Raw genomic sequence first — 16,544 nt, 5'->3', positions numbered from 1 at the left:
TCTTGCTATACCTGTCCCACTTGTCATCCTATCTGAACCAGCTGGGGGTAGGCAGGTGGTTACCATTTCTGCTTTTTATAAATAAGCGTGCCAAAGTCTATTCAGTCTTCTATTCATTCAGCAGTGTAATACGAGATGCTAGGCTGACTGTGTCCCTGTCCTGGTGGAAATCTGTTCTTCTGGCCTTGGGCCTTTCAATGAGCCATTAGCTTACTCGGTAGGGGAAAGAGGATTACCATTTTAGGGGAAGGGGAGGCTTGGAAGCAGAGCGATTAAGTCGTTGATGAGGGTACCCAGCTTACTAGAGAGGAGGATGGGTCAGGGCAGAGGCCACCGGCCTACTGGTGTTGTGCAGTTGCCAGCCCTGCCTCAGGCCACCGAAGGTGACCTCACAGGATGGGATCTGGCAGGTGATGGTGAATTGAAGAGCCTCTGGCTTTATCCTCTTTTCCAGGGGGTCTAGAAATGGACTTTTCCAATTTTTCCAAAACTCCCTCCCACCTCCTCCTAATCCCACAGCCTCTAGTTCCTGCTGTAACGACTCTCCTGGTGGAGCATGATGGTCAGTAACTTCCAGAGAGGCCTGTGAAACCCTCGGCCTTGTCGTATTTGCAAATTCCACCCATAAACACACATTGCTGAGTGTGTTTATGAAAGCTCGCAGTTAGTAGTATCTGTCCGTGTAACGAAAGCGGAGATTTCCCACCATTTGTGTTTGTGGCCTGAAACTGAAAGTGGCACCTCATGGTGTCTTACAGGTCATGTCAGCGCTCTGAGCCTGCTGTCCCAATTGGTAAAGGGAGGGTTGTAGTAGTGCCTCCCTCACAGGGCTGTTGTGGAGCTTAAGTGACAAGAGGTGTGTAAAGCTCCAGGCACAGTTTGACACACAGCAGATGCAGTGATGGGACCTGCTCCCATCCCCTCCCCCCCCTTCCTGTGATTGCAGCTAAGTGTCATCTCCACCAGGCCTCTCTGTCACCTCTCCGCCCCCAGTCCGGGGCCAGGTTGTGCTGTTAGGGAGTCAGGAAATCAGTTCGCAGAGCACTTGCACGTTGGCCAAGCCTACTCTTTCTTTAAAGCATCCTTTGTCGTTAACAGTGTTCTGAGACCAGACTAGACCGGCACATGTGCTCATTTGTCAGTGCTGGTTGAACACTCTGGAAGGTCTCTTAAATGCATGTCAGTGTGCGTTTAATGTACATGCTCTCAGAGCACCTCTCCATATATAGTATCTTCATTATTTGGGCCTAAAAATCAGAAATTTAGATCAAAAACCATCCTAGAGACAGTTCCTTTACTTCAGTGAGTTTTGTACGCTTCTCTTCTGACCTCCCTCTGGTGTTCACGGGAGGGCCGCTTGCATAGACATTACTCAGGCTGGCTAGGCAGGACTTGCCCACCCCGCTTCATGCTCAGAAAACACATTCAGACCCAGGTGAGTTGCGAGTGATGGGGAGAACTGCGCCTGCTCCTTCATGAGGAAAGTACATCTTTCACGATCTTCACTTCTTTCACTATTGTTACTTGCGTGACACACTTGACAGCCAATTTTGAGACATCAGTGCATCATGGCAGTCCACTTGAGATGCAGAGGTGTACGCCAGTGCCTTCCGGTACAGACGGGGAAACAGAACCCGTGGACGTTAGAACACTTCTGTCCTGACCTCGTCCTGTCCTTTTTCAGCCTATCACATAATCACGGGGTGGGTTCAGCCTGTCAAGTTTTATAAGTCATGAGCAGGAGAACATTGCTAAAAGATTTTTTTAAAAATTATAGGTCATGGGCTTACCTGGTATTGATTCTTCATTATTATCTATTTGTGTGTAATTTGATACATACAGAGCAGTTCACATCTGTAAATTGTAAAGGGTGGTAATGAGGTGAACACCCTTGCTCTAAGAGTGGGGACTTCATCAGTACTGCTGCCCGTCCCTACAGCTTCTGCCCGGTTCCAGTGCCCTGCCTTGACCCCACCCCCTCCTCAAACCCAGGTAGCTGCTTTTTTGAATCTTGAGTGCTTCCTTCTCTTTTAAAACATGTATAGTTTTATCCTCTAAGTATGCATTCCTAAGCATATATTGTCCACTTTTGTTTGTTTTTGAGCTTTTAAAAAAGTGTATCATGCAATGTGTAATCATCCGGGACTGCTTTCCACTCAGCAGTGTTTTTAAGATTCAGCTGTGTTCTTGCAGTTGCAGGTTATCCATTTTGACTGCTGTGTGTTCAGTACACCAGGGTGTGAGTAGCCCACAGCTTATTGGTTGTTCTGGCATTTGAATTGCTTACAGTTTTTTTTTTCCCTATTACAAACAGGCTACAAGGAACATTGTTACTGTTAAACTGTGCCAGTCTCAAACCCTGTAAGAGTTTTTTTAAGTCAGTATTTTTCAAACTGGGGCCATGGTCATGGGTCATGAATTCATTTTAGTGGATACACCCAGTGCCCCTCTGTGATATACTTTCTGGTTGCGTGGATCTGTTTCTGGGCGCTTTCTAGTGTTCTGTTCGTCAGTTTGTCTGTCCCGTGTCAATTCCGTGGTCTGACTGATTACTGCTGAGACTTGCTACCTGCTGAGACAGATCCTCCTGTGTGCAGTTTAATGCAATAACTAGGGTCTAGATTACTAAGAGTACATTGTCAAATGGCAGTGTTAGTCGAATGAATTATAGGTCATCTGTCATCTCTGGAGAGGGAAATATTTATTGCTGAAATGTGGCAGACGTTGGAAGAGTAGATACTAGTCTAGTCTTGGTGTATAGACTTAATGTTACCCCATACCCCAACTTGTTTGAAAGCTTTTTTTTTTAAGATAGATAGATAGATAGATAGATTGATTGATTGATTGATTTATGGCTCTGTTGGGCTTTCGTTGCTGCGCGCAGGCTTTCTCTAGTTGTGGCAAGGGGGGGCTACTCTTCCTTGCGGTGCGCGGGCTTCTCATTGTGGTGGCTTCTCTTGTTGCGGAGCACGGGCTCCAGGGGCGTGGGCTTCAGTAGTTGTGGCTCATGGGCTCTAGAGCGCAGGCTCGGTAGTTGTGGTGCACGGGCTTAGTTGCTCCGCGGCATGTGGGATCTTCCCGGACCAGGGCTCGAACCTGTGTCCCCTGCATTGGCAGGCGGATTCTTAACCACTGCGCCACCAGGGAAGTCCCTGAAAGCTTTTTTAAAAAATTAAACTTTTCATTTTGAGGTAATTGTAGGTTTCCCTCCAGTTGCAGGAAATAATACAGAGAGATCCTGTGTACCCTTTACCCAGTTTCCCCCACTGGTGACCTTCTGTAAAGCTATAGTACAGTCTCACAACCCATGTATTGACGTTGACAAAGTCAGCACACAAATCGGCTCTGTCACCTCAGGATCCCTCCTGCTGCCCTGATAGAGCCACAGTTCCTGACCTCTAGCACCCACTAATCTGATCTCCATTTCTACATTTTTATCATTTCAATAATGTTATGTAAATGGAATCATATAGCATGTAACCTTTGGGGATGACCTTTTTTCGCTCAGCATAATTCCTTCAAGATTCATCTGAGTTGTGTGTTTATTTGTTCCTTGTTATGGCTGAGCAGTATTCCGTGGCGTGGGTGTTCCATGGTTCGTTTACCCACCCACCCATTGAAGCACCTCTGGGTTCTTTCCAGATTTAGCTGTTAGGAATACAGCTGTTATGCACATTCCTGTTCAGATGTTTGTGTGAACATAGGTTTTGTTTCTCTGGAAAAACGCCCAAGGGTGCAGTTGCTGGGTGATATGGTACTTGTGTGTTGAATTCTATAGGAAACTGCCAAAAACAGTTTCCTGAATTGCTATACCCATTTTATATTCTCATCAGCAATGTATGAGTGATCCAGTTTTTTTGCATCTTCTCTGGCATTTGTTGGTGTCACTGTTTTTCCTTTTGGCTATTCTGATAGGTGTGTAAGGATAGCTCATTATGGTGTTAGTTTGTATTTCCCTGACCGTTATTCATGTGCACTCACTTGCCATCTGTGTCCTCTGGATATATGGGTTGGCCAAAAAGTTCATTTGCGTTTTTCTGTAACATCTTACGGAAAAACCCAAAAGACCTTTTTGGCCAACCCAGTACATGTTGGTTCATGTCTTTTGCCTACTTTTTATTTTATTTGGATTGTTTGTTTTTTACTGTTGAGTTTGGAGTTATATCTTTTAGATATTAGTCCTTTGTCAGATATGTGGTTTGTAAATTTTTTTTTTTCCAGTCTGTAGCTTGTCTTTGCATCCTCTTAACAGAGTCTTTTACAGAGCAAAAAGTTTTAATTTCGATAAAGTCCTAACTTTCTGAGTGTTTTTATCGTGAATGGTTGTTGGATTTTGTCAAATCCATTTTCTGTATCAATTGATACCATGATTTTTGTTCCTTAGCTTGATATATAGTGGACTACAGTGATTGCTTTTCAAAGATTGAGCTAGCCTTGCATACCTGGAATAACTCCCAGTTAGTCATGGTGTATAATTCTTTTTGTACATTGAATTTAGTTCTGTAAGTTTTCCTGTCCACCCTATGCTAGCTGCAGTCCACTTATTTTTATTTGCTGTGTTTGCATTTTCATTCAGTTCTGTGTATTTTAAATTTTGAGATTTCCTCTCTGACCCATAGATTATTTAGAACTGTATTGCTTAATTTTCAAGCGTTTAGAGATATTCCTACAGTAATTGATCGTTGTTATTGGAAAACATACTCTGTATGATTTAAGTTTTTAAAAATTTGTTGAGGTTTGTTTTATGGCCCAGGATATGGTCTCAGTGAATGTTCCTTGGGCACTTGAGAAAAATGTGTTATTCTGTTATTGTTGGGTAGAGTGTTCTATATATAGCAGTTAGATCATGTTGGTTAATGGTGTTGTTGAATTCTTTTTATATTCTTGCTGATTAGCTGTTTGATAATTCTTTTAGTTGCTGAAGTGGGGGATGTTGAAATCCCCAATATAATTGTGGTTGTGTCTGTTTCTTCTTTTAGCTCTATCAGTTTTTGCTTCATCTATTTTGAGGTTCTGTTGTTTGGTGCATGCACTTTTAGGATTGTTTTGTCTTCCAGGTGGGCTGATCCTTTTGTCATTATGTAATGTCCCATTTTATCTCTGACAATTTTCTTTGCTCTAAAGTCTACTTTATGTGATATTAATATAGTCACTTCTGCTTCTTTTTGTTTAATGTTTGCATGCTATATTTTTCCCCATCCTTTTACTTTGAACCTACCTACATCCTTGAATTTGAAGTGAGCTTCTTGTAATCAGCATAGAGATGAGTTGTGTTTTTATCCACTCTGCCATTCTCTGTCTTTTAATTAGTATGTTTAGATCATATACTTTGAAGGTAATTATTGGCATGTTAGGTCTAAAGCCTGACATTTTATCATTTTCTGTTTGTTTCCTGTGTTGCTTGTTCTCCTGTTTCTCTTTTCTTGCCTTTGTATGGGTTATTTGCACATTCTTTAGGATTCTAGCTTGATTTATTTATAGTGATTTTTAGAGTATTGCTTTATATAGTTTCTCAGTGGTTGCTTTGGGTATTTCAGTATATTTGACTTACATGGTATCTATGTTTTACCCCTGAGTGAAGTGTGGAAATCTTCCCATTTAGGTCCCTTTACCATTCCTCCTTTGAAATGTCATTGTTTTGGGTATCAGATAGCCTTAAAATTTTTATTTCCGTTATCATACAATTTAGAAGATTCATGAAGAGAAGGATTATCTATTGTATTTACCCATATTTCTGCTCTTCCTTCCTGATGCTCCAAGATTTCTCTTATCATTTGCTTTCTGTTTGAAGAAATTCCTTTAGCTATTCTTTAAGAGTAAGTCTGCTAGTGACAAGTTCTTTTAGTTTTCCTTTGTCTCAGATGTACGATAGCTTTGGAAGCAATTATCTTAATTTATTAACTTTTAACTTGAAATATAAAGATAAACCTTTTTGTACCTATCACTCAGCTTCATCAGTCTGTTGCCATTCTCATTTCTCCCGATAGGGATTTTCATTTGTTTGTTTGTTTAGTAAAAGAAAAGAGCTCTTACTGATGTACCTGGCACGTGCTACAGCGTGATACTAAATTACCTTTCAGTGGGATAACAAGGATAGGAGGGAGGCTCAAGAGGGAGCAGACAGGGGGACATGCGTATGCATATGGCTGCTTCACTTTGGTACAACAGAAACTAACACAGTATTGTGAAGCAATTATACTCCAATAAAGCTCTATTAAAAAAAAACAAACCTCACAAGAACCTTACGAGCTAGAACCTAGTGGTGTATCCCATTTTACAGATGAGGGAATGGAGGCTTAGAAAAGTTAATAACTCGCCTGAGGTCATACCTTGTGTTTATTTGCTTCATTAGAATGTTTTCTGTATTTCAGAGAGAACCCACGTATGTTCTGACAGGAATTGTAACATATTTGAGAGAGTGTTAAGTTTATTATAAGAAGCTCTTTCTTGTGGATGTTTCTCCCTCTTCCTGAGGGTAAATGTTGCCTTGCTCTTTTTGTGGCTCTCCCACATTGCACATATTTTGTGCTTGTGGCAGACATGTGTCGTCACCAGTGGTGAAAAAAGCTGAGTTATTTTGATGATGGCATTCTAAATTTCAATGTCTGTTCCTTTTTCTTCTAGCTGTCTATCAACGTCTATGACTACAACTGCCACGTGGACCTGATCCGGCTGCTTCGGTTGGAAGGGGAGCTTACCAAAGTGAGGATGGCCCGCCAGAAGATGAGCGAGATCTTTCCTTTGACCGAAGGTAAGGCTTCCACAGTTGGGCTGCTTTTATAAACACAGAGAATTGAAGAGTGTCCTTTTTCTTCAGTGCTGAAAGTGGGACATGCTCCTTATAGAAAATTTGGAACATATAAGTATAGTGGAAATAAGAAAACCCATCATCTAAAGTCAGCAATTTTTAGTTTATCCTCTTCTAGTTTTTGCTAAACATAGTTGTGGTCGTGCAATACTGACTCATGTTTTGAATCCTAATTTCTTTATCCTAACTTTATGATAAAATATTTCTATGTAATTAAACGTTTCCCCCGTTCCCTTTCTGTTTCCTGTTCTAGTATTTGTGTATTTAATCCATTCTCAGAAACAGATAACTGTAAATGTATTATAACTAAACTTTCATAAATAATTTTTAATTTAAATGTTTCGTACCTTATTTGTTCCACAATAGTTGGGCATTTAGGTTATTTCTGCTTATTTGAAACATAATTACACCAAGCATCTTTGTAGTTAAATCTCCGTGAATATACGTAATTGATCTTTTAGGGACAAGTCGGAAAACACAGGTCCTAGATCCAGTTCTGTCCCCTTCTCCCTCCCACAAAGCATAACTGCAGAGCGTAGAAGCTGAAATCAGATTGCCTGGCTATATGTCTTTCTAGCTGTGTGACCTTAAACAAATTATATAAACATTCTAAGACTCAGTTTTGGAATTCCCTGGTGGTGCAGTGGTTAGGAGTCCGCCTGCCAGTGCAGGGGATGCAGGTTCGAGCCCTGGTCCAGGAGGATCCCGCATGCCATGGAGCAGCTAAGCCCGTGCGCCAGAGCTGCTGAGCCGGCGCTCTAGAGCCTGCGAGCCACAACTACTGAGCCCATGCGCCACAGCTACTGAAGCCTGCGTACCTAGAGCCTGTGCTCCACAACGGGAGAGGCCACCGCAGTGAGGGGCCCGCGCGCTGCGGCAAAGTGTGGCCCCCACTCGCCGCAAGCAGAGAGGGCCTGCACTCAGCAACGAAGACCCAACGCAGCCAAAAATAATTAAATGAATAAACAAATTTATTAAGACTCAGTTTTCCCAGCAGTAAAATGGGGATAACAGTAGTTTCTGCCTTGTAGTACATTGATTGGAAGTGGCATTCTGTGCACAACACTTAACACATGCTTGGCATGTTGTAAACGCTTAGGTAGATGCCATTGTTATTAATGTCCCTGTCACCTACCTCATAGGTTTTTGACAAAGATTGAATGAGAAAATATATCAGTGCTTTGCAAAATATAAAATGCCCAGCCACTCTAGGGATATTATGACTTTAGTGATTGATCTTCTTTGGAAGCGTAAGCCTTCTATGTGCTTGGTGCAGGTTTTAAGAATTGAGTTTCTGTGAACTGGGCCAGGTTGTATAAGGTGGATGGAACGGTCTCGTACTGATGCCTCACGGTGCAGTCCCTGCTTTCAGCCCGCCCTTTGGTTCGGGGGGCGGTAATGCAGGGGACCCTGGTGTCTTGCAGAGCTCTGGCTGGAGTGGCTGCATGACGAGATCAGCATGGCCCTGGACGGCCTGGACAGAGAGCACGTGTATGACCTCTTCGAGAAAGCGGTGAAGGATTACATCTGTAAGTTCCCTGCGGGCTCTTCCGAGTGTGTCAGGTGGGCTCATCTAGCATCACTCTCTGCCGCCGTGGATTGTACTGTGAGGTGTTGCTACCCAGAAAAGAGCATTCGTCCAGCGATTGGAAAGATTGGAGTTCATTTATTATTATCATTGTCTGTGGTTTTCAATTGAGGCTTTAGGTTTTAAAATACAAGTAGAAGAAATATTTGAAGGAAGGAGGTAAATATACTCACCCCCACCATTTATCTGGCAGGGAGAACTTACCTGGTATTTCCAGATGACTAAAGGTTACCTTTTACACATTGATTGGATTTTTAGAAGCTTTGGACAGAAGGCTTTTTTTTTTTCCAGTACTAAAAAAACTTAAACTTTTAATTTTGACATTTTTATAGGTTTATAGGAAATTGCAAAGATAGTACAGAGAAGTGCTATGTACTTGCTTGATCCAGTTTCCCCCAGTATCTTATGACTATAGTACAAACTCAACACTGGGAAATGGACCTTGGTACAATGTGTGTGTATATAGTTCTGTGATATTTTATCCCACCACTGCATCGAGATGCAGAATCTTCCATTACCACAGAGATCCCTTGTCTGCTGGTCTTGACATTTTACCAGTGAAAGTGAAGTGTGGACACCTTCCCTCCCTTAAAATCCCATTTGGTGGTAAAAGTCTCTAAATATTTTCTCTACATACATTGAGGACTATATCAGACAATGCTATGGACAGAGTGTTCTTAAAAATTATTTTAAAAATTCCCCATTTTTAATTAAATATCCTTTTTTCCTATCTGATTTTCCTTACTCCCTCTGTGGGCATTTCCCCTAGTGAGAAGCATAGACCCTCTGTAAACTAGACTAACCCTCACTAAGGGCTTCAGCTCCAAGAGCTAGTTCATTTCCATTTTCATTTTGCAGCCCATATGGCAGCTCTGTACTGGTGAGCAAAAACAGAGTAGCTCACAAACTTTAGCTAAGTTCTTGGAAATGACTTATTTCATTGAAAAAGCAAGCCTAAGGAAAACATACAGTAATTCTCATGTTGGCTTTATCTTTTTAGTATTTTTATTTTACAAGGTTAGTGTATCAGCATCAAAAATTATTTTCAGATCTCTGAAAAGTGACTTGATATGTACAGTAAGAATTGATGCATTCATAAAGAGTTTAATTCATTGGTCTTAATGCTGCAGGAGTGAGAATATAGAAAGTTTAAAAAGTGAAAGAAACAAGGCAACCAGGTCCTTTTTGTTGTTGTGTTTTAGAGATTTAAAATCTCTAGTAACAGGATTGGTGCTTTTAATTTTGTTTTTCACTTTGATCAGAAGGCTTAAAAATGAATCAAGATTTAAAAGTTGAAAAATTCTAGGCTTTGCAGTCTTTTGAAAAGTCACTCAGCTTTGTAACTATTTTCATTGAAATCTTTACTGGGTTTCTTCAATTTTAACAAATGAGCTCTATAATCAGTCGTATTACATATTACCACTTGGCATGTACTGTTTATGGAGTCAGATCTCAATGGTTAACCTAGTAGGGCCATTAAGATAGACTTTCTTTTCGGGCTGCAGTGTTGGTACAGGGAACCTGGGATACTTGTTGGTGATGCTCTTCCCTTTCTCTATGAATGAGTACTTTTTTGGTGGACTCATTTCTTCTGTTGTTCATCAGAACAAAAGTTTTGATGTTTGGGCATTTCATATCCTGAACTAATAGAACACTTCTCATTTTTAGGTCCTAACATTTGGCTAGAGTACGGCCAGTACTCAGTCGGCGGGATTGGTCAGAAAGGTGGCCTTGAGAAAGTCCGCTCTGTGTTCGAAAGGGCCCTCTCGTCCGTCGGGTTACACATGACCAAGGGACTCGCCATCTGGGAGGCTTATCGGGAGTTCGAAAGTGCCATCGTGGAAGCTGCCCGGGTGAGTGACCAGTGCTTGCCTTGGCCACCCAGGGCTGTCCTCGTAAGTGGTCTTGGAGGAACATAGTTAACAAAACGGTCTTCACCTGTCACTTAGTGGGTGGGCAGTAAAGTAAATAAAATCACGAGTCTTTGTGGAGTAGCAAGAATGTCTTCTTTGACTGAAAAACAGATGACCCTACAATTTTTTCCTGATATTTAAACATACTACTGTTTTAGTTACTGGTTTCAGGTGAGAGTACAAGGATAACGAAGTCATTCCAAAAAAAGATTTTATATGTGTGTGTGTGTGTATACATATATATGTGTACATATATATGTATATATGTATCGTGTCCCATAGTAACTGTGAGAGATTTGATCCCATTATAATTGCGTTTTTTAGACTAGACTATGATTTATAGAATTTTACAGTCCCCTCCCTAGTGTCTCTTTTCCACTCTGTGTGTGACCACAAAGTTGTTGTTGGTACACCGTGGAGCCCTCTCCTTAAGTTAGATCACTGTGGTTAAAGTAGCCCAGTCCCGTCTTGATTGTGTCCCTGTTGAGAAATGTGCGGTGGTGCTCTCCCCCTACCCGGACTAAGGCGTCGGGGCTGAGCCTCTGGCCGACACGTGCGGCTGTCTCCAGTGTCAGTTGTGACCCCGCGTGGAGTCCGCTCCCACGCTCCCCTCGGTGTTCATGTACTTTCCGGCCACTGTACTTGTGCTCCTGCCCTCCCTTCAGCTAGGAGTCTGTTTTCCTCTCTTGCCAGCTCCGGAGAGCCTGTGGGGGCATCCCTGGGGCCAGCTTCTCCAGGAGCCTGTCCTTGATTCCCTCCCTTCATAACGACAAACTCAGCCCTGAAAACCAGCTTGAAGCAAGCCGCCATCCGTTGATACTTGTGACGCTTCGCTTTTGTGATGCTTATGCTGTATCTTGTAGTCATTTGGGTACATTTCTTAGATTCCTTCTTGCTCTCCCCTCATAAACACTTGCTAGGGAAAACATTCACTTTTGAGCCTCATGCAGCATTTGGCACAATACCTCGTGTATGAGAGGTCCTGTGAATTTTTTTAGTGTGAACTAAAGATGTGCTGAAATATTTTTTGAAGTAGGAAGAACCAGAGTTTGTCATTTACTACGAATTTGCTTCTTTAGCCCATAGCTGGCTTCCTTTCCCCTTTTGACCGGGAACAAACCTTTGATTCACAGCTGGAGAAAGTCCACAGTCTCTTCCGGCGACAGTTGGCGATCCCACTCTACGGTAAGAGAAAGTGACCCATCCACAGCCAGTCCTTCGTCGTTCTTAGAACGCTTTGGAGCATGTCACGTGATTAGGCCTTTCCCAACGTCTCGTGAGGTGAACGTGGCTGGTGTTTGTATTCTCATTGGACAGTATCACTGTGGACGAGGCCCTGGGGAAAAACATATCTTGAATTGTTCATGCTCAAGAGGGTTAAGAGGGGCAGGGGCAGGACTAGAAGCAGACTTCCTGACCCCGAGTTTCCTATGTTAAGACATCGTCAGGGAGGCAGAGAGAGGGTCTCTGAAAGGAATAGGGAAACTGACCCCCTGTGTTTTCTGGGGGAACTTCATTGAGTAAGAGCTCCATTATGAGCATTTTCTCTTCAGAAGTAACCTCCATAACAGTGTGGGGCTTGTACGTGGGCTAATAGCCTCCTCCTGTGGAGGTGAGCTGGTGGTCCAGGAGCGCGGTCGATTGGAAGTGTTCCTATCTGAATTTCTTGGGGCTTGGGAAGGAGTCTCCTTTTGTGTGAACATATTTTGGCCAGCCAAGCCTTTGAGCTTGAACATGAGCAGCGCTGGGAGGACTTCCGAGCATGGGAAGAATTGGGTGCTGCCATCTTGTTTGTTCCCCAGCTGTGGTTATGCGTTGCACACCCTCAGAACCTCTGGCCAACTTTACTTGAGCCCAGGTGTTATTTCTTTTTACTTCCTGGTTTATTTGGATTGGATTTGACAAATTATGAAGTGGCTCTCCAGTCGAATCCTTGGGTGACAAACAGAAAAGGCTAGAGCTGAGCTGGCTTCTATGTTTCACTCACATACCAGTGTGAGGCAGTACAGCATGGTGAACAGAGCATGAACTTGAGCCAGACTGCCAGGGTTCAAGGCCTTGTTCTGCTGTTAACTGGCCAGTTGATGTAACCCTCTGCTTATGTTTCCTGAACTGCAAAATGGGAATCATGGTAGAACCTCCCTCGTAGAGTGGTGAGGATTGAATGAGGTAATGGATGTGAAGTGTTAGAACATAGGGAGCAGTAGGTAAGTGTGGTTAGAGCGTTGCTATTAGTTTCATTTACTCTGATTGATTAGCTAGGTGGTAGGGCTGCCCAGGATGGTGCTTTGAGACAGAGTCTAAGACCAAGTCAGGGCTCAGCAGAAGATCTCAGGATTCCATCAGTAAAAGCCCTGTGGCCACAGATGTGGGAGGGGCCGGTGGCATCTGAGTCTCAGGGTTTACTCTGTTTGAGTTGATAAAACCCAATGGCAAGACCCATGGGGCTGAATCCATCTCTCAATAGATATGGAGGCAACGTTTGCAGAGTATGAAGAATGGTCAGAAGACCCCATACCAGAGTCAGTAATTCAGAACTATAACAAAGCACTACAGCAGTTGGAGAAATACAAACCCTATGAAGAAGCACTGGTAAGTGTTGGTCTCTTTTATAGTAAACGTCTCTTTACAGACTTTTCCCTAATTGATAGTTGCAAGTAAAACAGTATCTTTAACATTTGTTTTATTGTGAAATATACTATAGCGTGTATAAATGTGTACGTTCAGTTTACATCCTAATAACAAAGTGAACATCCATGTACCCACCACCCAGGTTAAGAAATAGAGCATTGCCAGTACCTTAGAAGTCTCCTATGTGCCCCTCTCCGATTGCCTCCTCTTCCCTCTCCCGAGAGGTAATCACTTTCCTGACTTTTGTGATAATCATTCCCTTGCTTTTCTTTATAGTTTTACAACCTATGAACGTATCCTTAATTAATACATGGTTTAATTTTGCTTGTTTTTGAACTTTTGTATGATGGAATCATGCTGTATATTTTCTTTCATTCAACATGTTTTTTGGGTTTTACTCGCGTTGATGAGTATAGTTATAGTCCATTTGTTTTCACTGCTGTAAAGTTGTCGTGTGTAAACAATTTATTTACCCTTGTTCTTAGGTGGTTGGGTTGTTTCCAGTGTTTTGCTAGGAGGAGTAGTGCTGCTCTGACTGTTCTTGGACGTATCTCTTGGTACACGTGAAAAAGAGTTTCATTCCATTACGTCAGAATGGAATTGCTGGGTCCTAGGGTGATGCGGAACTGTTTTCCAGGCTATCAGTTGCTACTCCCGCCTGCGGTATCTGAGAGTTCTCATTGCTCTGCCAACCTGGGGTATTGACATACTTAAATTTTAGGCAATCTGATGGATCTGAAATTATAGTTGTAATTTGCACTTCCCTCATAACTAATGACGTTGAGCATCTTTTCACACCTATTAGCCATTCAGATTTCCTTAAAAAAAATTTCTTTTTGAAGTACCTGTTAAAGTCTTTGGCTCATTTTTCTTTTGGTTTGTCTTTTTTCTAATCGATTTGTAGGAGTCCTGGGTCTTAATCCATACTTCTGGTTGTATGTATTACAGTTTTTTCCTCCCAAGTTTGTGGCTTGTCTTTTCCTTTTTTTTTTTTTTTTTTTTAGTGGCATCTTTTGATGACCAATTCTTAATTTTAATCTAATTGGATTTGTCATTCTTTCCCTTAGGGTTTGTGCTTAATAAATCTCTCCATACTCTGAGGTCACAAATATACTTAGTTTTGTTTTTCTTCTGAAAGTTTATAGTTTTGTCGTTCATCTTTAGGTTTTCTTCTGGAATGGATCTTCGGGTATGGTCTGAGGCAGGGTCCAGTTTCGTTTTTCCATATGGAGAAACAGTTGTTCCAGTGCTGACTTTGATAACTCCATCCACCCTCACTCATATGCTGCCCCACGTCTGTCATGGATTAGCTTTCCATTTCTGTGTGGGTCTATTTCTGGGCTCTCTGTTCTGCCCCACTGGTTTATATTACACTGTCATAATGATGATAGTTTTATAATTAAGTTTCAGTCTTTGGTAGCATGAGTCCCATCCATGTTGTTCTCCTTCAAGAGGGTCCTGGCATTCTTTAGCTCTTAATACTTCCATTAAATTGAGAATCAGCTTTTCAAGTTCTACTTAAAAAAAAAAAAAAAACTTGATTTTTTTTTTTTTTTTTTTTTTTTTTCCCCCTACACTGCACCACATGCAGGATCTTAGTTCCCTGACCAGGGATCGAACCCGGGCCGTTGGCAGTGAGAGCATGGAGTTCTAACCACTGGACTGCCAGGGAATTCCCTTGAATTTTTGATTGGAATTGTATTGAATCTGTAGATCAATTTGGGGAAGAATTTGTATCTTTTAAGTATTGAATCTTCCAATCTGTGAACATGGTATAGACCTCTGCTATTTTAAGTCTTGTCTGTAAAGTTTTATAAATTTATCCAGTGTCTTGAACACATTTTTAGATGTATTTCTAAGTGTTTTTTTGATGCTATTATAAATGGTATCTTTTTAAAGATTTTCTTTTCTAGTTGTTTGTTCCTGGTGTATAAAATGCAATTTTTTTAGTATTAATTTTTTAATCAAACTTGCTCAATCCTTATTAATATTATAGATTTGGGGAGATTTTATGTGTTGACAATACACACACAATACTATTTGTAAATGACATTTCCCCTTTCTTGGTCTTAGAATACTTTTAACTTCATTTACCACCCTCAGACTTACGCTTTGTTTTACTGTGTTTCTTGTCTTTTAGTTGACCCACAAGGCATCGTTATTAACGCTGCATTTTGCAGTTCCAGTTTGTTTACATTTACTGCATGCATTTCCCATTTTCTTTGCTCTTTCTTCTCACATCATAGAGCTTTCACCTGGAATCACTTTTCTTTTGCTTAAAGTCTGCCTTTTAGCATCTCCTGCACTGGATATTTGCTTGTAACAGATTTTCTCAGTTTTTGTTTGTTTTAAAAGGTCCTTACTTTGCTCTCCTTGAGAGTTAATTTCTCAGGATATAGAATTCTAGGCTGACAGTTCTCTTCTCTTGGCAGTTAAATATATCTTTTTGTCTTCCGGCTTCTGTTGTGCTGCTATGTCAGCTGTCTAACTCTTGCTTCTTGGAAGGAAATCCTTGTTTGTTCTCTGGCCAATTTTAAGATCTCATTGGTTTGGTTTGATGTCTGGCAATTTCATTGCAGTAGGTCCAGATGTGGATTTTTTTGTATTTATCCTGCTTGAGGTTTGTTGGGCTTCTTGGCTTTGTTTTTGGTATCTTTCATGGCCTGGTGAGTGAGAACACAGGCTCTGAGAGATGGGCTGCCTCAAGTTTGAATTTTAGCTCTGGGCTAGTACTTAGCCTCCTTGTGACTCAGTTGCCTCGAACGTAAGATGGGTATAGAAATGATAGCTGCTTCCTATGATTGTTGTAAAGATCAAATTCTTTAAATTTATTTATTTATTTATTTTATTTTTGGCTGCGTTGGGTCTTTGTTGCTGCGCGCGGCCTTTCTCTAGTTGTGGCGAGCGGGGGCTACTCTTCCTTGCAGTGTGTGGGCTTCTCATTGTGGTGGCTTCTCTTGTTGCGGAGCACGGGCTCTAGGTGCACAGGCTTCAGTAGTTGTGGCTTGCGGGCTCTAGAGCACAGGCTCAGTAGTTGTGGTGCATGGGATTAGTTGCTCCACAGCATGTGGGATCTTCCCGGGCCAGGGCTCGAACCCGTGTCCCCTGTATTGGCGGGCGGATTCTTAACCACTGTGCCACCAGGGAAGTCCCAAGATCAAATTATTAATATTATCTCTTAAACTGGCAAAAGCTTAACCTTCCCTTAGCTTAACCACCTTCACTTAGATTTTGTTTGCAGTATTTCTTGTTTCTTGGCCAGTTTGTTGTTGATTTGCAAGAAGCTTTTTTTAAATATTTAATCTAGTATTTTCAGTTGTTTTCAGTGGCACAGTGTGTCTGGGTAACTGATTTTGTCATTATTAGTAGAAACTGAGTCTCTGCAATATCATCTTTCTAAGTTCAGAGCATGCGTGCTCTCTCTCTGGTCTGCATGTGCTCCCTCTCCCTTTTTCACATGTAAATGATTGGTATTTAGTTGCATTTCACAAAGCTTCATTCATGAAATCCTCAGGCAGTTGAATTTTGTTTTGACCGTCAGCAGAGTGTGGCTGAGGAGAAAACAAGTTGAATAAGAGGATTTTGTTTAAAAAGAATTTTAATT

At 41.7% G+C, this 16,544-nt stretch overlaps 1 protein-coding gene across 11 annotated transcripts in view; it reads left to right on the top strand.

Annotated features, from left to right (window-relative positions):
- SART3 (spliceosome associated factor 3, U4/U6 recycling protein) overlaps positions 1-16,544 on the top strand; it is a 91,553-nt gene that overhangs the window by 3,073 nt on the left and 71,936 nt on the right. For 9 of the 11 annotated variants that reach the window (XR_014251845.1, XR_014251846.1, XR_014251847.1 and 6 more), the window contains exons 2-6: positions 6,625-6,751; positions 8,233-8,337; positions 10,065-10,249; positions 11,389-11,494; positions 12,777-12,901. Coding sequence is in view for 8 of the 11 variants with exons in the window: in XM_082417414.1 (XP_082273540.1) it covers positions 6,625-6,751; positions 8,233-8,337; positions 10,065-10,249; positions 11,389-11,494; positions 12,777-12,901 (648 nt within the window). In the remaining 3 variants the exon portion in view is untranslated. The remainder of the gene's footprint in view (positions 1-6,624; positions 6,752-8,232; positions 8,338-10,064; positions 10,250-11,388; positions 11,495-12,776; positions 12,902-16,544) is intronic. The other 2 variants (XM_082417412.1, XM_082417411.1) reach the window with 1 other exon arrangement.

The sequence above is a fragment of the Balaenoptera physalus genome (assembly GCF_965194825.1).
Source record: "Balaenoptera physalus genome assembly, chromosome: 12".
NCBI classification, from domain to species: Eukaryota; Metazoa; Chordata; class Mammalia; order Artiodactyla; family Balaenopteridae; genus Balaenoptera; species Balaenoptera physalus.
The sequence above is the reverse complement of the archived record's forward strand: the minus strand, read 5'-3'. Positions and strand labels throughout refer to the sequence as shown.